The sequence below is a fragment of the Mastomys coucha genome, unplaced genomic scaffold (assembly GCF_008632895.1).
Source record: "Mastomys coucha isolate ucsf_1 unplaced genomic scaffold, UCSF_Mcou_1 pScaffold15, whole genome shotgun sequence".
Classification (NCBI taxonomy): Eukaryota; Metazoa; Chordata; class Mammalia; order Rodentia; family Muridae; genus Mastomys; species Mastomys coucha.
The window spans coordinates 168,335,828-168,361,728 of record NW_022196897.1 but is presented as its reverse complement, the minus strand read 5'-3'; the positions used below and the strand labels follow the sequence as shown (position 1 = coordinate 168,361,728).

Genomic DNA, 25,901 nt, shown 5'->3' with positions numbered 1-25,901 from the left:
AGCTGCCAGACTCAGTCTTCTTCTCCCATCTCTCCCTTTTCAAAGGCCTGGGCTAGATTCTAGTATTATCTCTACATCATGTTCTATTGGATAACTCAGGCAAACCAAAGGCTATGTTCAGACTACAACTTGTGTACTGCCTCTGGAGTTCACTGACCCTCCTCAGGATCTACTATGAGCTCAGCTTCCAGCTCCTGGATAAGGAATCCAGCTTCTTTTCCAACAAATTGACCTCTAAAGTCTAGATATTCTTTCCAAAGCACATAACTACTATGGCCCAGATAGACCCTGTCAAGCTTGTAACACTCTTGGTGGGGTATGGTCCCTTCTTGGATAAGATGAGCCAACAAATAAATCTGTCCAGTAGCCCAGAATCCCCATGTCCATTTGATCTCATCACCCACTCAGAGTTACTCTAGGCATTCCTGCTCACATCCAAGTTTTTCCTTCTACCCATGAGCAAGAGCTAATATGCAGAGGTTTTCTGAAAACACAAATTCTCTGCTTTCTTTCATCACAGCAGTATCAAATTTCTCATATGATCACCTCAGTTCACAGGGCACTTGCAGCAACACCAGAGAATGGCCAGCTCTTCAGCTGACACCTGCCAAAGCAGGAAGCTTTATGTCTGTCCAGAACCTGTCCCAGATAAAGGCTCAAGGCTCAGGTGGGGACATATACTACAGGCCCAGCCCTAATTTCCTACCATGTCTCAGCTCAATTCACTACCTTCTGTGAGTATTGCGGTTGCTGTTCACATGGCCTTGGCCAGTGCAGCCAGGAGTAGGGCACTTCAGTACATTTTCATGCATGGCCAAGACTGTAAGAGAATCAGAGAGAACAAATAATGAGAGCAGGCATGGCTATAATGGAGAACAGCCCAAGGAAAGTTCAGGCGTCCTGTATAAAGGCTGCAGCTGTGTAAGCAGAGTGCCATGGCACTCTGAGCCTAATGAGCTCAGCCAAGCATGTCCTTCCCACTTGGACCCTGCCTCCCACAGAAGAAACTAGACTGTTTCTTTTTGAGTCACAGCTCTGAACTTAATTTTCATAATTTCTGCTTCTAGCCTAAGAATAAAAACAGATATCCAATCTTAAGCTTTTCAAACAAGAGGCAACTGTGTCAAGGCCTCCACCTGCCCAGCTCAGTGAATACAGACATCCCCTCCCACAATTTATATTTGACTTAGACTTGTATCTATAGGTAGACCCTTCAGAAGAGTGTTCCCTGCCTTATACCACAAAACTCTAAACCTTAATCTCTGGGATAACCCTACATGAAGCTACTCACTCTCTGGAGGGATTCTATCCTTATGGGGACAGCCAGACAGGCTGCGGTGATGAGGGTACAACCCAGTAACATGGCCAGTGCCATCACAGCCAGGTGTCGGACACTTGATTTCACGCTTCTCCACCCTGGAAGGATCTAAAACACATAGGACATATTATGCAAAGCCAGGAGACTGGGAAGTGAGAGGTAGGAACAGTTCTTGTCTCCACTTTTACTGATCCAAGAAAGACAGAAGCTGACAGTGAGGCAACTCCAGAAAAGTGCTCCAAAGCCCAGGGAATGTCCTTTCCACCCCATATAGAAGGACGGACAGTAGCTAGAGTGTAGGCACTGTGTAAGCCTTGCAGGTAAAGTTTCTATCAACACCCCTGAGAAAAGGTATCTTTGAGACTTGATAAAATGAGGAAAACATAGATTATATGACCTAATAAATCTATATCCTTAATAAAATTAAACTCCAAATTTCAGTTGCCAACCTCACCTCTACAGGCACGTGTTGACTACTAAGTGTGGAGATCAGAAGAAAATGGGGGTCCTCATGATGTCTCAGAGAAACTTCTTTTTGATAGGCCATGCCCGAGCCAAGCTCAGAAATCCAGCAGAGGGAAGTAGGCCTACTCAGTCTCTTCAAGTTCAAATGTGTAGGGAGTCAGATTTCTACTACTCCAGGCAAGTGGTGATCTGCTAAGGGACTCAAATCCATGCCAAATACCTGCCTGAGCCCCAAAAGTCTTGCTGTATGTCCCTCCACATGTCAATATGTGCATGTTGTATCCTGTACTTCTAACCCTGAATTGTACCTGGCCCCTAACATTTATCCAAAGGTGAAAGTTTTTCAAATATCTAGGCTTGGTGATATCAGGCATTCAGTGTTCCATCAAAACCTTCTTTCTTCTAAGGACCCAAAGTCTGACAAACTCAAGCTCCTACACCTATTCTAAATCTGTCTCACCATCAACCTACATACCCTCAAATGGTTACCCTAGTCTGACTTAACCTTAAGGGTATCACCTCAAGAGCCACCCTCCATGTCTTCACCCAGAAAACATGTTCCCAATCAATCTGTCCTCTGATCTTACTTCACAGTCATGAGTATTATCAAAAAGTGTGTCTTCATGTCTCACCAAACTCCTACTGAATTCTTACTCCTATAAATTTCTTATGTCTTCCCATGACCCACATGTACCTTTCAGGGCTCCCCACATATTCCCTACCTTCTCAGTTCTTGACTCCAGTGTTCTCTCTCTCTCTCTCTCTCTCTCTCTCTCTCTCTCTCTCTCTCTCTCTCTCTCTCTCTCTCTCTTTCTCTCTCTCTCTTACTTCTCCCTCCCTAGCATCACCTAACCCTTCCTGGAACACCAAGCTGAAGAAGGGCCCAGAGTTTGATCCAGAGAAGAAAGTTTTGCCTGGGACAGGGAAATAGATAACTGAAGTCAGGACAGTTCCCTGATCTTAGAGTAGAGGTATCAGGTCTAGGGAAAGCAAGGGTAACTCAAAGCTGACCTATCTAAGGCCTGGCCTTCTTGCGTTGTAGGGATGACTCTCCTGGGAAGAAGCTCCATGCCCCTGCTCTGAGGCAAGGAGACACTTGAGAAGAGCAGATTGCAAGCAATATATGGCCAGCCTGCCCTACAAATTTGGTGTCTATGCTATAACTATGGCCATAACATTTGCTCAAAGTCCATCCTTAGATCTGACTTCAGTTTCCAGCCTCTCTCCTATATCAATCCAGATAAATCCCTTACACTAGCCCAGCTTTCCTGCCCTCTTCTAGACATCAGCTACTCAGTGAAGCTAGCTGATTCTGCCCATAAATTCAGACTTTAGTGACAAATCCAAGGAGAATGCAGAGCTAGCAACAGGTTGTAACATCCAGAGGAGCAAGGGAGAGATGACTCAAGTCAGCTTGGAGGTCACAACTCCATGGAGAAAGTGCTGAGGATGATCAAATATGGCCTTAAAAAAGCAGTTTTCAAGGGTTAAAGTCATCAAATATCAGGTTCTGTCACTGGACAATCTCTGCTACAGGTTTAGGCCAGGTGACAAGATTATGACTAAGTGGCATAGTAACTGGGTTATCCACCCTCCTGCCTTCCTTTCTCTCCCCGACCTAGCCCCTTCTCACATATCTCAGCTCCATATGTCTCTACAGATCACCATACACAAAACAGTACGAGTTCATGTCCTCAATTTTTTGACACAAGTTCTAGGGTGATTTGTCCTCAAGCGCTTTTCAATTTTCCTCCCATTCCAGTCTACAAGGAGTCATAAGGTATATTTCTCCCCAGCCTCCATCTGCACTCTCAGTAGAGGTGGTGTTCCTGCTAATGGGATAACAGGGTGGATGATCAGAGCAGGCCACTTTAGCCTACCTTTGCTGTAGCAGCTCTTCCTCACCACGTCTAGGGGCTTTGCCATTTTCCCTGGTTCTCCTGGGCCCAGATGGCCCTGCTCAGCAGGTGGGCAGCCAGACTCACAGACCGCTCGCACCTGCTCAGCCTTCAGGGCAATGGCCTGCTCCAGAAGGCCCAGATTCCCACGGGTCATCATGTCATACATTTCTGATTCATCTGTGACTGCTGACTTCTGGGAGTGTGAATCCTCATCCTTGTCATCATCAGAGCGAACCTCCACAATGACTGAGTACTCAGGTTTAGGACTGGATAGCTCTGGGCCTCGGAACTCATGAGAAGCCTTCTGGACAGAGGTATGGGAGGTGTCTTCCCCAAAGATGACATTTTGAGCTGCTTCCTCCTCCTCCTCTTCCTCTTCCTCTTCCTCCTCTTCTTCCTCATCCTCCTCTTCCTCTTCCTCCTCTCCTTCCTCTCCCTCCTCTTCTTCCTCCTCCTCTTCTTCATCTTCTTCCTCCTCTCCCTCCTCCTCATGACCTAGGACTCCTTTCTGCTTGGTTGACTCTTCACTAACCATATCTTTCAGAGACTGGTGGCATGGCTCCTGGGAACGTTCACTGGTGACTTCAATGACCTCCTCCACATCTTCCGGCTGTATAAAGAGGTCCTTTTCACCCTCATCACTGTTGACCCCCATTACAGACTCATCCTGAAGCTGATGAACAACAGTGGGACCCAACTTAGCTACTGAGACTGAATCCTCCTTCACAAGGGTCTCTCCAGCAATTTGGCCCAGATTTAGGAGGGAAGTTGCAATGATCCCCTGGTAGCTACTGTAGCTGCTCTTGGAGAAGCCAGAAGGGCTGCTTGTGAGGTTGGAGCCAAAATGGGGCTTGATGAGGCTTTTTCCTGTATAAAACAAGAAACACCATGGGGCCTTGAAGATAGCATGGGGGAATGTTTCCAGGTCTCTGCTCTCAACAGTAGCCAACTCTTCACCTATCCCCACCTGCCCACCCTCAACACTGTAGCCCAGAAAACATGGAAATAAAATGTAAGCCATCCTGTCAGCCTTCAAAAACTAAGAGAGAATTAATCTTAGCTATATTACTTTGATATATATTTTGGGGGGGGGGGGTTCGAGACAGGTTTTCTCTGTGTAGCCTTGGCTGTCCTGGAACTCACTCTGTAGACCAGGCTGGCCTTGAATTCAGAAATCCGCCTGCCTCTGCCTCCCAAGTGCTGGGATTAAAGGTGTGCGCCACCACCACCCGGCGATATTTTTCAGTTCATATTCCTATTCCATCATTTATTTTCTCAAATCAGATAGATCTGCATTTTATATAGTGGAACTTAAAGAAAAAAATCAGATGAAAAATCATTTTATAATTGAAAATCACTTATATTTTGACAGGACATGATTTTAAAACTTTTAAACATAGGAACAGATCTTACTACATGCTGGTCCTGTGGAACACATAAACCAGTATTCTTAGCAACAGTAGTAGCCAGCCCTATCATAGAGGCAGGTGAGTTGTGGATTTTTTTCTACATGGAACACAAATTTGCTTTATTCAATGGACCATGCATTCACTTGAGTCCCAAGAAGGAAATCAGTGAGGGCTCAGCATAGATTGCTTCAAAAATATGGTAAAACTCTGCCTCAACCACTTAAAGTCAGCTGATCCCAGAAAGTTGGGAAGTCAGCAGACTCTCAGATGCCTTCTTTCATCTCTTGGTTTCTATGAGCAGCCCATCTTCAGAGTCCTGATTCATCCTGAACAGAGGTATTTCATCAGTACCTGCCCTTGGTGTCTGAGAACAAAGTAGATCCAGCCCAGTCAACTCTCATGGGCCAGGAAGGATGGGCTCTGTCTAAGAGCTTCCCATGGACAGGGGCACAATATGCATTATTTGTCTTTATTTCTCACACACAAGGAGCCTTGCCTCAGAATCAAACTTTTGAGAGTGCATGGGGGCTGCAAGATGCAGGTCCAGATCCACTTTCCCATCTCTACCCTGCACACAGTGTTCATACACACTATAGTACACCCCCCCACCCTAGGCAGACCCCTTTTTCAGGAAGCTGCACATGTCAGGACAAGACATTCCTTGTTCTCAAGACAGCTTTCTGCACTGAACTGAGCTTCCCCATCCCCCTCGCAGGCTGCAATTCTCCAGGGTTACACTAAGCAGCCTTTATTCAAAGGAGAAAGAGCAATGTAGTACCTTCAGCTGTCTGTGGGTGATGAATCTCCTCCTGTCCTGACATCTCAGCCTCAGCCTCCTCCAGGGGTCCTTCTGATTCATCTGAAACAGAGGCGTCCTTCACTTCAGCATCCTCACTGCCATCACTGTCCATGCGGTAGCCCTCATCCAGAGCCAGCCTCAGAGGGTGTGACTTCCTCTTGGATACCAGGTGCTCAGTCTCAGCATCCTCCAGTTTTCTCTTCTTGGCCAGAGGGCAACTCTGTAAGCTGAAAGGGAAGATGGATGGTGCCAAGAGCCAGGCCAGCTCCCTGAGAAACCCAGGAGGTCATTCTAAGAGTCTCTCCTTCTATAGCCATTCTCAGATGGAAGCTTCAAGTGCTAATGTATTTAAATTTTTACATCTAATTACATACAACTAAAAGTTTCCAATTGTGTTTTAAATTGCACTACAGTGAGCCAAGTCCACAAATGGAATAAAGATTCAGGTCCCACTGGCCTAGATTGCTACTCTCTAAGCTGCTCCTCAGACCAAACCACCATCCCACATGTACCCCCAAGCTTATGTCGGCCTACTTCCTCCCTTACTGGCTCTTTTCTTCTTCTCCTCCCTCAGATCTCCACACCTATACTCACCTAGGAATGTGACACTACAGTCCTCTGGAAAACCTAACTGACCACAGGGAATGACCATGCTGACAGTTGTAGCTTACATGTAGCTCTTATGTACACAAGGTTTACTTTAAGCTCTGCCATACAAATATACCTAAGACCAAAAATAATCCTTCTGGAAAAGCAAAGGTGCCAAGGACATGTAATCTACCACCCCTCATGGCACATTCATGGCCAGGCTCACCTTGGTGAAGGCACCACAGGAACACAGACCAGTGGGAAGATGCTAGGGCTTAGAAGGGTTAGGTCAGCTTGGCCTCAGCAGTCACAGTCAAAACAGAAAGGTTTTATCCACAAAAGAAAACTTATCTGAGAAGAGAACCCCAAACTTCCTTCCTGGGAGTCTTTAAGAGTATTGGCAGGCCTCTTACCTTCGATGTCTGGAGTACTTGCCCCGCACATGTCCTGAACCAGTACATCCTGGGGTAGGACAACTGGAGGAAAAAGCAGGAGTGAGCACCTTAGGCATCAGAACCTGGGTCTCACCCTAAAGAGCAAAAGAGGGTCTCCAAATGGCTCATCTTAAGATGGATTCTGACAGTTTGCTAAAAAGTAGTAAAATAATTCAGTCCATTTAAACAAATGAATAGATAGTTACAACTTTATGAATGTGTTTAATTAAAGATCTGTACAAAATTAAGGCATCTACTGGATGGGTTCATTTTTCCACAGCAGACATTCTACCAGCTTTCAGGGGGCTTGGGATGCAAGTACCTTCTCTAAAGGGGTCTCATGGCTTGTCTGACCCAAGTCCAGAGCACAGAATTTGAATTTCTTCATGTTCATCACTGGTACTATGATGTTCCAGCCTCCAGGGCTATAGTATGTCCTATCTTTCTACCAAGTAGGACTTGGACTGCAATCAGGAAGGAGTCTGTGTAGACCAAGCCAAAACCACACCTTGTAGGAAAGACCCTGTTCTAGTGCTCACAGCCTGGTGTTAGTTTCTGCTTCCACATAAGAAAGAAAGCCGGTGGAGGCAATGCACTGAGAGATTCCCATTCTACCTGGTACAAAACTGGTTGGATGGACTGAAAAGGTCAACCCCTGCCCCATTCCAAGATGGTAAGTACAAGAGGATGGAAGTGAGACCCTCAGAAGTTCCTCACCTTCAGCTATCAACATTACCAAACCAGTGAAAACTTCCAAACACAAGCACTAACACTGACCACATGACCCAGCCAAGAGGCTCATAGAATTACTCAGGTTAGAACAGCTATAGGGGCACCTATGTGGTATGAAAAGCAAGTGTCAGTCACAGTTCAGAGTTCTGTGGATGCAAAAAGCTACCACTAATTTATGGTACTGTAGACAAGCAAGATGATCTGTGAAGCCATGTGAGAGATCATATCAGATTTCAGTCCCTTGTGGGGGAACCAAACCTGTCTGAAGTAGAGACTCTTTGTATGGGTTCTTTACCCATTTCTAACAGAATTGCCAATGTGGACCAGAGTTCCTATTTTTCTCCTAAAATTTGGCACATCTTCTCAAAGTCTGCAAAGGGAGGCAGATAGGGAGTGGCTCTTTGGGACCTAAGAAAGGGCCACTCCACCTTTGCTCAGGTACCCCTGATAGTTTCCAGGAGGCAAAACCAGAAAGTTATTTTATCAGATTTCTTTTTCAGATGGAGAATTATTTCTAACCCTGGACAGCCTATTATAAAATCTAGACTCACATTTGCTTTCACTCTCTCAAGAACTAGCTTTGAGACTTTTCACAAACAGTTCCTGTTACTGGGATTTGAAACTGAAGTCCAAGTTAGTCAACTAATCACTTAATCAGGCAATTAGGCAACAGCTGCTGTGGAGGCCTGTGGAGCACTGGCACTGTCCCCATTTCATTTGTTCCAAGTAAGCGTGATACCCAACTTTGTAAAGTTCAGAAAAGGTCCCCAGCCAGGTGGGCCTGTACCTTCCCACCCAACTCTGAGCCTGAGTACATAAAGCTGCCAGGGCCATCTGGACAGAAACTAGAAACTCCTTAGATATAGAAACAGGAAACATCAAGCAGAGTGACATGAGATCCAGCCAGAGCTTCAGATACTGTAATGAGATCAGACATCAGTCTTGAGCCTCCCAGGGTAATCTGTGAGCACACAAAGCATCTAGGAATATAACTAGTATCAATGCCCACTTATAAGAACATGTGAGAAGCTGAGCATTGTGGTGCATACCTGTAGTCTCAGCACTTGAGAGGCAGAGGCATGTGGATCTCTACAAGTTCAAGGCCAGCCTGGTCTACAGAGTGTATACCAGGACAGCAAGAGCTACAAAGAGAAACCCTGCCTCAAAAACAAAAACAAAAAGAACAAGTGAGAATTTTATGAGCATATATGAGTACTTAGAGCACACTGAAAATTCATGTGCACTATCACCTGCTAATGCCCTAGAGTTGGGCATAAGTGAGTGACTGACAAGGCCTCCAGGCCTTCTGAGTCTCCTCTAAAAATAGGAGAAAAGCCAAAGCCAAAGTGACCCTTCCTCTAACACTTGGTGCACATGTGTGCTCATACAGTCACAGGTGTTCATGCATGCATACTCTTAGACAATTATAGTAGTTAGTTCATAGGTAGACATAGATGTTTGGGTATGCTTATCAGCATTCAAAAGCAAAGTCTTTGAATCCCTTGGTCTGGTCTTGGATCTCATGTAACTGAAGCCAGGATCAGAGACACAAGCAAATGGAACAGGTAAAGAGCTGATGGCATCTCTCAATAGGCACTTTGGAGGCTCTGAGGGTCCAAAAACAAGCCACAGGCATCTAAGAACCCAATTTTGGGAAGAGTCCAAACCCCAGGTTAGAGCACCATGATCTACTCTCCCTTTAAAGGGACTGACTCTCTTCCTCAATGTGGGTGATAGGAATCTTTTACTCACCTGTCCTCTGGGCAGGAGCTGGCTATGAGGAAGGACCCCAGATGAAGAAAGGTGTACATTTAAGAAAAGGGTACATTTAGGGTAACCCTAACCAGCCCACTGATGTGTCTCTAAGATATTGACCCCAGCCCTCCCCCAACTCCTGCCTCAGCAAAACCTCTCTGGGGTCCTGTAATGGATGTTGAACTTTACCAAAATACAAACTAGAATGTATATCAGTTCCTTCAAGGATGCTAAAGGAAAACTATTAAATATATTTCTCCTAAGAGCTAGGGTTAAAGTCAGGACACAGGAAATTCTGTAGCCATCCAAGAGGCTTCGCTGGGTCTTACTTATTCCAGTCCAAGCTCTTCAGATAATCTTGTAACAGACATTCTTCAGCCTCTTGGATAACAAATGTCACTTTAGGAGTTCTGAATAAGTTATAGGGTAGCCCAGGGCCAAGGGTACTGCAAGCTGAGGAGTTCTGCCTAAGTTATAGGGTAGCCCAGTGTCACTTTAGGAGTTCTGCCTAAGTTATAGGGTAGCCCAGGGCCAGGGGTACTGCACGCTGAGGAATTTTGAGTCAAAAGGGCATAAATCCATCACCCACGAAGAATCCCACAGACGGGCTGCATTCAAATGAGTTCAATCTAATATGACTTACACATACATAACATTCTTCTCCCAATCCATACAGCAAGCCCATTGTGAGTTACAGTCTCTATTCTGGCACCCCACAGTGTGAGCCCCACCCAAATAAAGGTCTTGTATGCTTTTCAGATCAGAGCCATGCTGTCCCGGTAAACAGACCCTTGGAGAGTGGTAAAGAACATGTGCTGGTGACACATAAATGACCCTATATCAAGAGATGGTGTCACACACATTTAATCACAGCACTTTGGAAGCAGAGACAGGAAGATTTCTGGGAGTTTTGGGCCATCATGGTCTATATAGCAAGCTCTATACCATCCAGGAAAATACAATGAGACTCTGTCTCAAAAACTAAAAATGCTCCATCACAGCCTTTGTGTAATCAGCCAGAGTGAGCCATGCATACTATAGATCATCCCCACATGGCACAGTGGACAGCAAACAAGTAGACACCATTGTATGCAAAAATCATCAAAAGCAACTTGTGGTTTTGAGGACCATTGTGACAGCCCAGATGCTAGTGAAGAACAGTGCAAGGGTGACCAGGGCCAATTTTGAGCTGAGAAAGAGCATAGTTGGATATAGACAGCAAGAAATGTCAGAGAAAAGCTGTTTCCTCAGAGAAAACAAGAGTTTGTAGGAAATTTTATAAAAATTACATTATGGACAAGAAGATGGAGAACAGTGCTCATGCAAATAGGCATACTTTCTTACCTGAGGTCTGCACCTGTTGTCTCTGGGGGTCCTGGGTAAGATAAAGAGAACAGAAATACACATACATAGGACTTAGACTTTCAGAAGAATGTCTCCCTAAAAGCATAAACCTAATAAAACAACTGACACCTTCATAAGGACAAGATGGCTACCCTTTGCTGACCTACAAAAACTTTCCCTGAGGTCAGTATAGAAAGCAGCCCCTTTAACAATGTGGTTGGTCTGGGATACCTACACCAGACCCCCCCGCCCCACACACACACACACACCAGATTTTCAGAGAAGACCTGATAGTCTCTCTACCCTCAGGCTCAGGGTGTTATCTCTCTGTAATTGCAGATAGATGTCAGCTTTTGACAGGATATATTACCTATCAGATTAAGTTGCACAAAGACTAGAACAAAGACATGGCTGGTCACAATGATGGACATTAGCTACGAGATACACAGAAATCCAACCAGAATAGTCAGCACTTACATAGTCAAAACTTTTGAATACTCTGTGAAGCCCAACTGGAAGCTCCAAGTGAGAGAGTTGGAGTGGGGTGGGAGGATGGCCAAGCAGGTAAGGCTCAGTCTTAATAAAGTGAAAAGGCCTATCCTCTCCTTTCCATCCATTGTCAAGTCCATCTACCAGCCTTCAAATGCCCAAGAGCACCAACAATGAGCTCTGGAAAGAAAAGGGCCACTGGCCAAAGGCCAGTGGTGGCCGAAAGCCAGGGACCCTTTCTTTCCAAATTAAGTAAGTTCCTGAGTGAACTCTGCTCTCCCCACTCTGGGACTGTCCCCACACATCTGCCTGAGGCAAGTCTGTATGAGCTGAAAAGGGCTTCAGGAAACCCTTAAATACTACATCGAAGAAGAGATGAAGAGCCCTAAAGTCCCAGGTGCCTAGTATAGGCCAAAGGCTACCAGAAAGCTGAGCATTTAATTATATTAACAGTTTCAGAGAGGGCAGCTGCCAAGGATGGGGACCAGGCCAGACTGAGTTGGCACTCACCTCGGAGGGTCTTTGACCGTGTGCGGGCTCGCTTGTCATCACTTTCTGAGCTCATCTGCAAAGTAAAACAACCACAATGTTAAGAACCACCCAGGGCAGGCAGAGGCAGGCGGATTTCTGAGTTCGAGGCCAGCCCGGCCTACAGAATGAGTTCCAGGACAGCCAAGGCTACACAGAGAAACCCTGTCTCGGAAAAAAAAAAAAAAAAGAACCACCCAGGGCAAGCATCTGCTATGTCTTATGTCTTAAAACATCGGGAACAGATCAGGGTTTCTGACTTAAGTTTTGTTAATGGCAGGAAGATTATCTGTGAATGACAAGAATGGGACCAAAAGAAGCAAGAAGCAAGTGGGAGAATGTTGGGGGTTCTGCTCGGGAGAGACCACCAGGCTTAATAATATCACATCCACACCTCCTAGTGCCTCACAGTGCTTCACCCACACTGCTCCAGTTTACTATCTGCCCACAAAAGCCTCATGTGCATAGGTATTCCATAATGAAAGGGGCTCCTGGAACAAAAAGTAACATTCACTGCTTACCTTATCAGGCAGGTACTGAGGTGCAGGGCATATTGCTGACCATAGATTCAACTGGTGGAGATGGGACTGGGTCCACTTAACATAGTCCAGGGCCTAGCTTCCTACTCTGCACATGTTTTAATGTTCCTATTATACTAGTAGAAACATATGGGCAGAAATTGGTTGCCTGAGCAACAGTGAGGTGTCCTCTGGCCTCTGGCCTGCCAAGTCTATTAGAATCTTCACTCACTTAGAAAAGCCTCCATAGGGCTGCTGCCCTCAACATGGTACTTTGAGAAAAACCACAGAAGAGCCTACTATGAAGGTGACAGCCATAGATAGGGTACATCTGAGGATGAGGGTACCCAGGTGAATCCTCATCTTGTGTCATCATGGCAAATCTGAAGGAACAGATAAAATATTGGCATACTCTGTGATGTAGGAAACATTCTTCTCACAGATAACAGGACTGGAAGGGGCAGGTGTACACCCAAGCAGAAGACCGGCTAGTCAAGACTTACTACCTGTCTCCACAATCAGAAAAGATAAGAGGCAAATCAGCATCTATCCCAGACCATAGATTCCACTAGGACAACAAAGCTCTGTGTGAGTGGTTTGGAAAGGAGGAAGTAAGAGAATCGGATATGTTGCAGAAAGAAGAGAATGGCAAGAGTCAAACCTCTACCTCACCAACTAGGATAAAAGAAAACAGAATTAATTCCTCAGTTGGCAGATGAAATTCACAAGTGAACTTTCCCACGAAGCGGTATAGCATACAGTGATCTATATAATTTGTTAAAGAAGAAAAAAAAAACAGGGTAATTTATGCAACCTGTCAGCTCCAGGATATGGAACATAATGCCATAAGCCATGTGTTTATTATAGCCTTCCCATAGAACAGAGACAATTACTATAATTTCTATTTTTAAGGCAGAGGCTCCCCATGGACCAATGGCTCACATTTAAAGTAAAGAGAGGAGCAGGTGTCAAAGGGACATCATTACATCTATGAGCCTTCAAATGTCGGTTGCACTGAGCCAGTGCACAACGCCTTCTGAGGCAGGGCACACAATACATCTGATTGCCCCATGCCTGTGTTCAGCTGAAATGTAATCTATAGCTTTTTGTGTCAGTTTTCCCAAGGAAATTGGCAGGCATTCTGCTAGATTAAAGTATGCCTTGGCAATTTGGATTTCCTGTGGATAAATTATTCAAAGGGCAGAGAATAGAGAGGGTTACAGGGATGTGTAATGGGCATTGCTTGCAAACTGTGAGCTCCCATTGATGGAGCTAACAGCTGTGGCATTCATTGTCCTGAGCACCTTCTCTTTTCGATTTACTTGCATCAAGTATTCAATGTACAAGAAGTTCTCTTCAGTTTGCATAGCTTTGATTTAAGAAGGAAACTCCTGAACTTGTGGGAGAGAAGCCAGACTCTTTAGTATGATGAGAATGTGTTCATAGGATCTGGGTGACTTGTGAAGTCAATGCCAAGGGGTGATTCTCCTTTCACTTTTGAAACTGACAGTGGTAGCCACTGTAGAGGCATCTGGCAAAAATGTGTGGGAAATTCACATGCTTTCTTTTACAAAGTACTACAGAAGGTGTCTACAGACCTCTTACCTATAAGTAGTATATCCATTAGGCCATCATACTCAGGGAAGCACTGTGCCTAACACTGTCCAGACTCACTAACTAATTGGCCTGGCAACAGATCCTAAGACTTCCTGCCTGCTCCATACATCAATGGTCCCTGCCTATGGCACAACTCACTGATGCAAAGGCAATGAGGTGCCTCTCAATTTTCCCTTAATTTGTTGTTTTGTTTTCTTTTCTTTAAAAAAAAAAACCAAAACCTTTTATTTCTTCCAGGAGCTATTTTTGCACAACCCATACATAACTCAATCGCCTCTTTCCTTGAGGGTGAAAGGGTCCCTTTGTTCAGACAGATAATCTTGCTCCACTGTGAGATCAGAAATATTTCCCAAGAACATCTGCTCTGTTTCTCTAACATCAATGCCATACTGCTTGCTGATAGAGCACATCATTAGTTCTGACATTTTATCAGTTTTGCCTTGTATTGGAAAATTGGAGAAAATAATTTCCAAATACAAACACTGTATTCAGCCATAGCTATTACAGAAGCCAAGAGCACCTTTGGATAAACAAATCAAACTCAATGGTCAGACCCCTGCCATCCCTCTGACTTGAAAGGTCCCCATTTTTTTTCTGGTTTTTTGAGACAGGGTTTTTCTGTGTAGCCCTGGCTGTCCTGGAACTCACTCTGTAGACCAGGCTGGCCTCAAACTCAGAAATCCACCTGCCTCTGCCTCCCAAGTGCTGGGATTAAAGGTGTGTGCCACCACCATCCGGTGAAAGGTCCCCATCTTGTGCTGAGGAGAGCTCCCACCTTCACAAATGTATGGTCATTCACTGCCATACATTGCAGAGAGCTATTCAGGATACATCAAGCAAAACACAGCAGATGGGAGGAAAGAGTGAGTGAGTATGTGGGGCAGTCAAAACTATCTTAGAAGCTGGTGCTAGCACAGGAGGGACATATCAGAGGGAGCTGAGCAGATAGCTGCAGAGTCTTGGTTAGAGATCACTATGGGCCAGTTATCCTAGACCTGGAGTGGAAGGAGATACTTTGGTGTTTTGTTTTACTTAAAATGTACTCTAGCTCAGAGTGATGACACATACCTTTAATCTCAGCAGGATTAAAAACAGGCAGAAGCAGACTGATCTCTGTGAATTCAAAGCTAATCTAGTCTACATAGCAAGTTCCAGGCCAGCCAAGGCTACCTAGTGAGACAGTGTCTCATGGGGGAAAAAATGTGCCCTAATAACCGGAAAAAGCTAAAATACTAGAATAGATTTAGGACAGTTTTTAAAGCCATAGGATCATGTAGATTACAGTGTTCTAACAGAAGACTAAGGTTTTTGTACACACTTCCTCTGGAGACCTGGGGGAGGATGTCTTCCCTGCCCAGAGGAAGGAGCTGAAGTAAAAATGTAGGAAAAATTGGCCATCCTTTGCCCTGCTTCACTTGGCAGTATCTTATTCACTCCATTGAGAGTAAAACGTAATACAATGGTTTGTCTTGTTTTGGGCCTTCCTGTGGCAGCCAAAAGGGTTACAAACTGTCTTGTGTCCTGACGGTAGTATTAACCTGTGCAGACCCAAGTCCAAATCTACCACTGGATCAGGGAAAGGAGCACTCCATTTAGGATTCATGAGCAACCTTCAAGCACCAGACTTACTTTCTCCTCCATAAAAACTACAAAAGGGAATCTCAGAGTCTTTGTCCCATTTTCTGATTACTACTCATGCTTGCCCTTCCTTTTGTATGTAAGTTCTAAGCCTCCAGGTCAGCTCATAGCCACAGAAGGATGCAAAATTTCCCCTAGAAGTCCCATATACATTCTACTTCGTATTAGCTGAATGTCTGTGACTAAATCATGTACCCATGCCCCTATATCCCACCAGGAGTCATCATAGTACTTCCTGGTTCTTTGCAGTGATAGTTCTACTCCCCTTTGGGAGCACATGTCTGACATTACCCTCACTGCTCTTCCACCAATTATGCAATCTACTTACAAGTATGTAGACCTGCCACTTCCTGTGATATAGAAATGTCACTACCCATGGGACATTATTCAGAAAATGTTTCAGGAATGGAGTTGTCTTTTGACAGTTCTTAACATGAGATCTTGTCTCACTCCAACCCCTAAATAAAAAATTATAACCAATTAGGCTACCTGGAAAAGCAGCCATATCTGTTTCAAACTTCAAAAAAGGAATTCCTTTCTTTGTTTCTTCTTTGAGACATGGTCTTGCTATATAGCCCAAACTGGACTTGTATTGTCTCTCCTACATCATCCTTCCAAGTGCTGGGATTACAAGTGTACCTAGTTATAAGTGGAATTTGTTTCTCTCCAGGGTCGTTGGTTTGTATCTCTCCAGGTTGTTGATCCAAAAACATCAAGTCAGACAGCTAAAAAGGAGAGTCATCTCCCTCCCTGAAGGTACTTCTATTTAACTGCCCTTATCAGAGATCCTTGTTTCATAACTAATTGTCCACTAAGTAGTGTATATCTTGGGGCCAAAGGTTTTATTCTTTAAGGTTCAGAAGGGGTTCAAGGTTCACTATCTGTGCCTAACATACTAATACATGGTATTTCCTAACACACCAACACAGGCCTTCTCTGACAGCCCTACATGGTCCTAAACTATCCAACTACCTGAACTGTGGTGAATTCAGAGGGTTAGCACACTACTGATCTTATTATGTGGGCCACTTCTATGGTCCTTCCTGTTGGTTCCTCATCTTACTCCTGTGCCATCTTAGGTCACTAACCCATGCTATTTCTCTTAGTCTCTGTCAAAGGTGATCACCTGTGCTACCCCTTAGTTCTGGTCCATCAGCCCATTTACATCTTCCCTCCTCTACTGGCCTATTCTTTATCTAGTTCTTTGTTTGTTTCTTTCTTTTTAAGTACCACCATGTAATAGCTACCTTGGAACTCATTATGTAGTTCCACTTGGCTGGCCTTGAGCTCACAGAGATCTGTCTAAAGTAAAGCAGATTGGCTTACATATGATACAGTTATAACGTATCATAACGTGCTGCTAATAGGGCCCAAGTGTTAGCCCCAGGCTCATTACCAGCACCTGCATTCTGAACAGTCACGTGTAGCTCATGGAAAGCTCAGACCCTCTGAGCGCGTTGTGCCTGGGCTGTGGAGAAACCAGAGTCTTCCTACTTCACTCTGACAGGGTATCAAGCAACCTCAGAAACTGTTTTGCTTAGAGCCACTTTCATGGTTATATGATCTGACACTCATGTCTCTTGGGGAATCTCTGGGCTTAAGTACAGTGAAGGAGAGAGGTCAAAAATTCAGTAACAGAAATAAATAATATTTTACCATAAAATTTAGGACACTGTGCTGATAATCTTCAGCACACTGATAACAGAATCAAAATGAGTCTGAGTGCTTAGCAAAGTGACTATAATAGACCTGTTAATTGTACATTTCTATCACCAGACATAAAGGACAAATAGTATATTCTAATAGTAAAATGCAAGTACCATGAGATGTCATTCTGCCTTAAACTCATGGTCTTTTTCTATCTATATTTGGGCTGTCCCTTATCCTGGATGCCATGCCTAGGTGTTGGCTGAGACACTCAATGCAAAGCTTCAGCATGTCAGATAATAAGTTGACATCTGGACACCAGAGAGATGGCTCAGTGGTTAACAGAACTAATTGCTCTTTCAGAGAACCCAGATTCAGTTTCTAGTACTCAGTGGCTTACAACCATCTGTAATTCCAGTTCCAGGGAATCTAATGTCCTCCCCTGACCTCTGCAAGTTCCAGGTATTCACATCGTGCACAAGCATACATTCAGGCAAAATATTCATAGACATAAAATAAGTGAATCTAAAATATTTTTAAAGATGTTGGCATCTAACCTCCAAGTATGGATGCCCCATGCTTCTCTCTATTTTGACTCCCAGCTCTGATGTCTTCTGCTCTGGAGAGTGGGTCTCAGACAGAGTGAGTCAGTAGGAAGTTGTGGAATTAGAAGGTTAGTGACCAAAACCATGGTCATAGACAGGGACTATCCTCCAAGATCATCCCTAAGAGTATCCTTGGGAAGCAAGAATCCTGTGTCATCTCTATCACATGGAATTTTATCTACTCATCCTTCTTCCTCTAACTAAAAAATGACTAGGTAATCTTGGTCCCCATATCGACTCTGAAAGACCCATGGCCAAGCCCTTACCTTGTTGTATCTACACAGGAAATGTCTCTCAGTTCTGCAGCTACTAGTCTTGTCTTCTTGTGTCCACCTCTGGGTCAGAAGTTTGCCTCGGAACTCATTTTCTGAGGGTTTAAAAGAATAGAAGTTAAGAAAAGGGGACTCTGACAAATATCAGCTAGGTAGACCCATGAAGAGAAAGAAAAAAAAATGCAGGACACTTTTAAATACAGCATGATGCAGTCTCTGGAATCTATCAGAAAGACAAACAAATTCATTGCTCATGGTTGTTCCAGCATAGAAAGAGAGAGGGAGAGAGAGAGGGTGGAAGAGAAATCCTTACTCTTTAGAAACAGAGGGTCTACAGCATGGCCTCACCTCTGATGGCTACTTTGTTACATGTGTTACAGGGTATAGACACTCAAAATATCTGTTCCAACTCAGGGCACTAGTATGGATCATATGAGACCCACCTTGAAAACAAAGATGGCATTCAGGTATTTTGAAAACTAACTGACCAATGAATGAGTAGCTCAATCATAACTACATTTTTTAAAAGATTTATTTTATTTATATGAGCACACTGTAACTGTTTTCAGACACACCAGAAGAGGGCATCAGATCCCATTACAGATGGTTGTGAGCCACCGTGTGGTTGCTGGGAATTGAACTCAGGACCTTTGGAAGAGCAGTCAGTGCTACTAACCGCTGAACCATCTCTCCAGCCCCCATAACTACATTTTTTATTATCCCAAAAGAATGTGCAGCTCAGATCCATTTACTTTTGTAAAATGTATATTATGTCCTTCAACTTCTCAAGCACTCACTGATTGAGGAAAGTGAAGTCTATCCAGTGGGCCTGATCATCTCTGATAACATGGCCTCTCAAGGACCACCACTAGCACTCATTATTTGTTTTCAGTGTATTTTCTCCTCTTGGTTTTTACTTCTCTCCAGGATAATGCCTACAGTTAATATTTAATTCTCATAATTCACATAAATTCACACATCTAAGCAGAGGCTGAATATATCAGCTGGACACAACAAAGAAATTCATTGTGTACTTATTCCCTGAACGTCATTCCCTGTCTCCATGACAACCTGCTTTCTATGCTGCAGAGTTTCAAAGGAAGGTCATTAGTTACTAACAATAAAAACAGGAAATGAATATTTCTACAGTCTGCTTTCTTCTCCTAGGAAAAAGTAGATTGAGTACATGTTATCATAAATATTATCTTTCCCACAATTAGCCCATATTTTGGGATGCATCCCCAAAGCTGTTTTTATCCAGAATTCTACCACTTCTGGCCCCAGTCACCCTATATCGTGACCATCCTCTTGTTTCTTGAAAATATCTCCAACCCCTTAAAGGACTCAGAGTCCCTTCATGAACCAAGACAAAGAATAAATTAGATGTAGCTGCCAAAGGTACTTAAAGGAACAGTGATCCTATAAGACTGGGTACATATCCTAAATCATAGAAGATTCCTAGAAGAGGAAGCCTTCTTCTCTTTGAATTGTGAGTTCCCTATATGGAAATGCTGAAGATCTGCTTCATTTGATCATAAAGGGGTGAGTTGTAAGATTTTTCTCACAATTCAAGGTCTCTGGGTCCCATCCATAGAGGGAAATTAATGGTCATCAATATTGAGCAGGTATCAGGCATACTTTCCCACAGATATATCTATATAATCTATATACCTATATATCTAATCTATATCTCTCATCTCTATGTGTCTGTCTGTCTCTCTCTATGTGTGTGTGTGTGTGTGTGTGTGTATGTGTGTGTGTATCCTTGAGCCTTATAGCAGAAACTATAACCTAGTGCTCATCTACCAAAAGAACCACTAGGCAACTGCCACCAACAACATAAGGTGTCTAAGAATGGGACCCAGGCAGAAGAAACCATTGGGAAGAATACATACTTGGAAGGCTTTTTAAGTTAACAGTCAAAAATTGTGCCAGCCATTAGGTACTTTTTATGGGAACTGACATATAAGGGTTATCATGTGTCTCCACTGTACCATTAAAGAACTGGGAGACAACTGGACCCTGAAAGGCTCAGGGTTCTGATTCTGAATGTCTGTCTCAGAGAATATTCTATAGAAACCTGTGCACTGACTGGTTCATGAGGCTTAATCAGAATTATCTGTTATAGGGACATACACAAACATGTGAGGTGACTGGAGCATGGGTCAATGACAACTAGAGCGAAGTACTTAGTCTAAATAATGAAAGCTGTCCCAGAAGCTACCTGCCCTAAGGCATCTTCTGTAGATCTCTTCTGCTTCTTAGTTTGAGCTGCGTATATATCTGAAAAAGGACCTCTAGTGTTCTTTTTTTTTTTTTTTTCCGGACCTCTAGTGTTCTGTATGATGAGAGATAAGCAGTGTTCCACACTTCTACTGCCTCAGCATTCCTAAGAAATTGGAAATCAGCCCTTTGGGATTCTCCACCAACTTTAGCCCAAGAACTACTGTTTTCAGTCAACCTGAGATACCACATCTGCACAGCAAAGCACCAAGACCTTAAATTCATCTACTCTCTAAAGTGTGGTTCTTACCTACCATCAGTAACAAAGCCAATGAAGCATTTCAGAACAAGAGCAAAACACAGGCTTTTCCTCACACCCGCTAGAAATAGTTCATACAGTTCAGCAAAGTGCTGACACCCATGTCAGAACTTTGTATAAAAGGTCCTGAAAGCAGCATGACACAATTTTTCTTCCTTTGTCCAGGAATTTTCTTGCAACAAAAAGAATCACTACAAGGAGTCAGCAGTGTGGAGTTCTCATATGATCCCTTTATTTTACACTGGGACCTACAAATGGCCAGGTCCTGCCCTATGGACTCTGCATGCTATACCTTTAGCCTACTCTATAGTCTAGACTCTATAAGATCCCTAGTCCTGATCACATACTAAGTCCAACAGCATGCAGAACTAATCAATCTGAGGGGAGCCCTACCCAGGAGTGTGGAGACCAGAAACTATGCTTTCCACAGATTCACAGTAGTATCACCAAGTAGTCCATAGTTCATGATGACCTGACTCTAGGGTCACCTTGCCCTCTAATTCTTAACAACTTTGTACACAAAGTGAGAATAACTACTTGGAGATTAAGAAACATTTGAAAGAGCCCTTAGTGATGCTTGAAAACAGTGTTGATGTTGTCACTATCACCACCTTTACCATCAGAAGTTGACTAAGAAAGAGGTTTTGGTCAAACAAGACTATTTGGGGATTTTCAGGTCATCTGAATCCTATACCTCTATGTATACAGCCTCCATACTGGAGAACATGCAGTTCAGAAACATCATCCTATGGCTAGGATAGGGTGTTCATTGTAATCTCTGTTGGAGACCTAGAGCCCTCTTCTGTGTTTGTTCCACAGGGATTCCAGATCCACATTTACAAGATTCTACGAAAAAAAAAAAAAAAGTCACAGCAAAGCAACCAGGGACTGCTCAGCCTGAGCCACAGGCAAAGCGGTCGTCCTTGACAAGATCAAGACCTCCAATACATGTTAGAAGGTCAAAACACAAACGCAGCTCACTTGCTCTCCAGATTAGGGTACCCACATCCTTCTGCTTAGCTGTCTCATAAACTCAGGTCTCAGAGCAGCACTCTCAGGAAGAGCACAAAGCTGACCTGTTGGTCCCTGTTTCAAGTCTAGTATTCTGGCACCCCACTGTTCAACCATCATTGAAGACAAGACTGCTATGACTTTTTTTCTCTCAAGACTTCCAATTGATTTTTCCTGGATCACCTTGACTCAAGCTAAGCTACCTGGGGAATTTGTATCTCTGGGGACCACAACCGATATACTGGGAGAATATACTAAGGGAACACCCTCTTTAAAGAAGCCCTTTTGAACCTTCTATCCACTATTGGAGGGCTTGACTCCCAGCTGAGTACATCAGTCCCATGTGGCTGTTGGCTGAGGGATCCCAGGAGTATTGGTGCCACCCATTTTTCTAAAGCATTAAGCCCATTTTCTCATTTCTCATCAGGCGGAGGCAGGAGAATATATAAAGCACAGGTGATCTGGACTTCACTCTTCTCCCTGTCACACCCTTCCCAAACACAGACCATGTGATCCCAGGGGCAGGTGAAGTTCCCAAGGGCAGGTGGTGCTCCTGCCTAGCCAGCCTCTCCTGGTCTCCCAGGCAGACTTCAGAAGCCCTACTCTATCTTCCTCTCTCTCTGAATCTGTTGCTGCTTGTGCAACACTTTCTGGATGTCACTGGAACTGCTCCTGATCTCTCCAGATGTATTTTATGTATGATTGGTTTTTTTTTAAGTTTGTTTGCAAAAACTGAAACAATAAATATAAAATTCACATGGCAATTCAGAAAATATAGACTAGCTACATTTTTTTTTTATTTAAAACAAAAATTTTAAAGACAAAGTTGAAGGACACATACTTTCCTGTTTCAAAACTTATCATAGGATTAGAGTTACCAAGATAATATAGTATCCTCACAGGATGAACATGGAGATAAATGAGATAGGCTCAAGAGTATAAAAGTAAACTATATTTTATCAGTAGATATTCAACAATGGTGCTTGAATGATTTAGTGGGAAGAATAATCATTTTAATAAATGTACCGAAACAACTGGCATCCAAAAGAAAGAAGATAGACCTCATACAGTTAAAAAATGCAACTCACAATATATCACAGATATATCTATAAAACTAAAATTTTTAGAAGCCCTAAAAGAAAACCCTCTTGACTTTGGATCAAGCAATGGTTTATTTCTTGTATACAACACCAAACGTACTAGACATAAAACAAAACTATGCATGGTGACACATGCTTATACCCCAACACTATGAAGGCCGAGGCAGAAGGATTACAAGTTCAAGGCCATCCTGGGTTATATAGAAAAACTAAGTCTCAAAATAACAACAAAAATAATATAGGTCTGGAGAGATGATTCATTGGTTAAGATCACTTGCTGTTCTTGCAAAGAATCTGGCTTCTACTCCCAGCATCCACAGGGCAGCTAACAATCATCTGCAACTTCAGTTCCAGAGAATCCAATGTCCTCTTCTGGTTTCTGCAAGTACTATATGTATCAGCTGGATAAACACATGCAGGCAAAACATCCATACATATAAAATAAAATAAATAAATGTTTTTAAATTGATATACATATATGGGACTTTTTCCTGGTTAGTTTTTGTCAATTTGACATAAGCTAAAGTTATCTGAGAGGAGGGAACTACAATTGAGAAGATGTCTCTGTAAGACTGGCCTGTAGGTGCCAGGTAGTGTTGGTGCACACCTTTGGTCCTAGCACCCAGGAGACATAGGCAGAAGGATCTCTGAGTTTAAGGCCAGACTGGTTTATGTCAAGAGTTCCAGGATAGCCAAAGCTACCCAAAGAAGCTCTGTCTCAAAAAACAAAAACAAACAAAAAGAAAGCTTATGGCAAGCTTATGGAGCAACCACTCCTGGGCATGTGGTCCTGGGGTATATAAGAAAACAGACTAAGCAAGCCATGGAGAACAAACCAGTAAGCAGTACTCTTTCATGACCTCTGTTTCATTTCTTGCCTCCCAGTTCCTACTTTGATATTCTGCCCTGACTTCTTTCAGTGGTGGTATGAACCTGAGAACTGAAAGATAAAGCAATCCCTTTTCTTTCCAAGCTGCTTTGGGTCATGGTGTTTTGCTACAATAAAAACCCTAATACAGCTTTCATTAAGGTTGAAAACATTTATCTTCAAATAATACCATCAATAAAATTCTCCTATATGCTTGTAAATCACATATTTGATAAAGGATTTGTGCTAAGAACAAAAAACTCTGATAACTCTTTAATAAGACAATGAACCACTTAAAAAAAAATCAAAGAACTTGAAAAGACATTTCTCTAAAGACTATATATAAATGGATAATATACATATGAAAAGACCTCAACATCTAGTCACGAGTTAAATGCAAATCAACTGTAATATATTACTTAACTCTCACTAATATGGTTATAACAAATTCAAAACTAGACAAGTATGAGTTCCAATCTATAGAAACTGGAATCTTCTGCATTACTGTTGATGGGAATGTAAAATAGCAGTCACCAGAAAACTATTCTTGGAATTCTCAAGGTTTTTGTTTTGTTTTATTTTTTAGATCTAGTTTTTATTTTATGTGTATGAGTGCTTTGCCTGCTTGTGTATCTGTGCACTATGTGCATGACTTGTGCCCACAGACTTCAGAAGAGAGCATCAGATCCCCTAGAACTTGAGTTAGGGATGGTCATAAGGTACCAAGTGGGTTCTGGAAACCTAATCGAAGTCCTTTGCAAAAGTAACAATGCCATCACTGAGCCATCGCTCCAACCCCAATTCTCAAGATATAAAATATACTTACCATCTAACATAACAATTTCAATATGAGGCTGCTTAGGGAGAAGATTCTAGATTTACTTCAAGAGAATTATCAAGTGAATTTTACATAAAAAAAAAATAATATTCTGGGTGCTGGAGAGAAAGTTCAATGGTTAAGATCACTTGCTGCTGTGCCAGGCAGTGGTGGTGCACACCTTTAATCCTATCACTTGGGAGGCAGAGGCAGGCGGATTTCTCAGTTCGAGGCCAGCGTGGTCTACAGAGTGAGTTCTAGGACAGCCAGGGCTATACAGAGAAACCCTGTTTCAAAAACAAAACAAAACAAAACAAAAAGATCACTTGCTGTTCTTGCAAAGGACCTAGGTTTACTTCCCAGTACCCATATGGCAGCTCATATCATCCCTAACTCTTGTTCCAGGTGGATCCAAAATTCTCCTCTGGATTCTCAGGCACCAGGCATATACACAGGGCACATGCACACAAGTATACACATAAAAAATAAATAAATAAATATTTTTAAAAATAACATTGTGATAATAGGGACTGCTCAGAAGAGATAAACTTCCTCCCATAGGTGTTTGAGTCCCAGATCTTGAAGGCATGCCAACAATTTGTGGATTGCCTCTAGGGATTATTGTACAGTGCAAAATTCTTAACATGCCACCTTTGGTTTTTTAATCCCAGGTTGGGAACTTATGTCCAGATTCAATTTAGACCATAATGACCCAGGGAATGCTGGACTAGGGTTAAAAAAAAAAAACCATGATTCCATAGAAATGCTGTGGGATGGGCCACAGAGAGCAGGTGAAGTCTGTCTATCCTGTTCCTTGCCTAGGGACCCTTGTAACTCCATGCAGTCATCATGAGCCAAGGGAGACAGCTGCTTCTGTGAGTCAGGAAGTCCCATGACCTAGATAGTTACAGATGATCATCTACTTCTGCCAGAGCAGTGTCAGGGTACATCAGTAATTAATCTGCATCTGAGCAGAAGGTTGGACAATCATGCCTGATGATCAACCAACCATACAGTAGCATCCCTGCACCTGCTTATGCAGTCCTCTGCCTGGAGAGTTAGCCTCCCAAGCCATTCTTAAATTATTCTGCAGAAAAATGATGTTCAGCTGAGCCCTAGAGTTAGGTATAAGCTTATACTTATTCTATTCTAAAAATATCCTAATCTATTCTAAAGGCTAAACACTTCCTATATTTTATCTCAATCCTTCATCTTCTTTCCTTGCTGCTGTTCAGGTTTAAGACAAAGCTGAGAAAGGGAAGGAAAAATCAAGTTAAATAATAGTGGAAAGGCCACAAAGCTAGCCACAGCTCATTTATGACTTTGGGAAACCACTTCTGGGGTTCCTAGGAGGACAAGACCTTAAGGACAATGACCTTACTCTAACATTTTATCATGGGTTACTAAGATGAACCCAGCACTGGGACCACAGGCTAGTCTCTATTCTCCAGCACATGACTCTGGGCATAGAGCAAGAAGAGAACAGGAAAAATGGTGGGGAGGT

General features: G+C 43.1%; 1 protein-coding gene across 7 annotated transcripts in view; it reads right to left on the bottom strand.

The window, feature by feature from the left end:
* The window catches only part of Myt1 (myelin transcription factor 1), a 68,144-nt gene that overhangs the window by 26,155 nt on the left and 16,088 nt on the right, over positions 1 to 25,901 (bottom strand). For 6 of the 7 annotated variants that reach the window (XM_031373166.1, XM_031373163.1, XM_031373162.1 and 3 more), the window contains 8 exons: positions 18,054 to 18,154; positions 11,745 to 11,799; positions 10,746 to 10,776; positions 6,894 to 6,956; positions 5,872 to 6,119; positions 3,664 to 4,551; positions 1,292 to 1,426; positions 730 to 820 (listed from right to left, as the gene is read on the bottom strand). In XM_031373166.1, coding sequence (XP_031229026.1) covers positions 730 to 820; positions 1,292 to 1,426; positions 3,664 to 4,551; positions 5,872 to 6,119; positions 6,894 to 6,956; positions 10,746 to 10,776; positions 11,745 to 11,799 — 1,511 coding nt within the window. In that variant the 5' untranslated portion in view covers positions 18,054 to 18,154. Of the gene's footprint in view, positions 1 to 729; positions 821 to 1,291; positions 1,427 to 3,663; positions 4,552 to 5,871; positions 6,120 to 6,893; positions 7,010 to 10,745; positions 10,777 to 11,744; positions 11,800 to 18,053; positions 18,155 to 25,901 lie in introns of those variants that run through there. The other variant, XM_031373168.1, reaches the window with a different exon arrangement.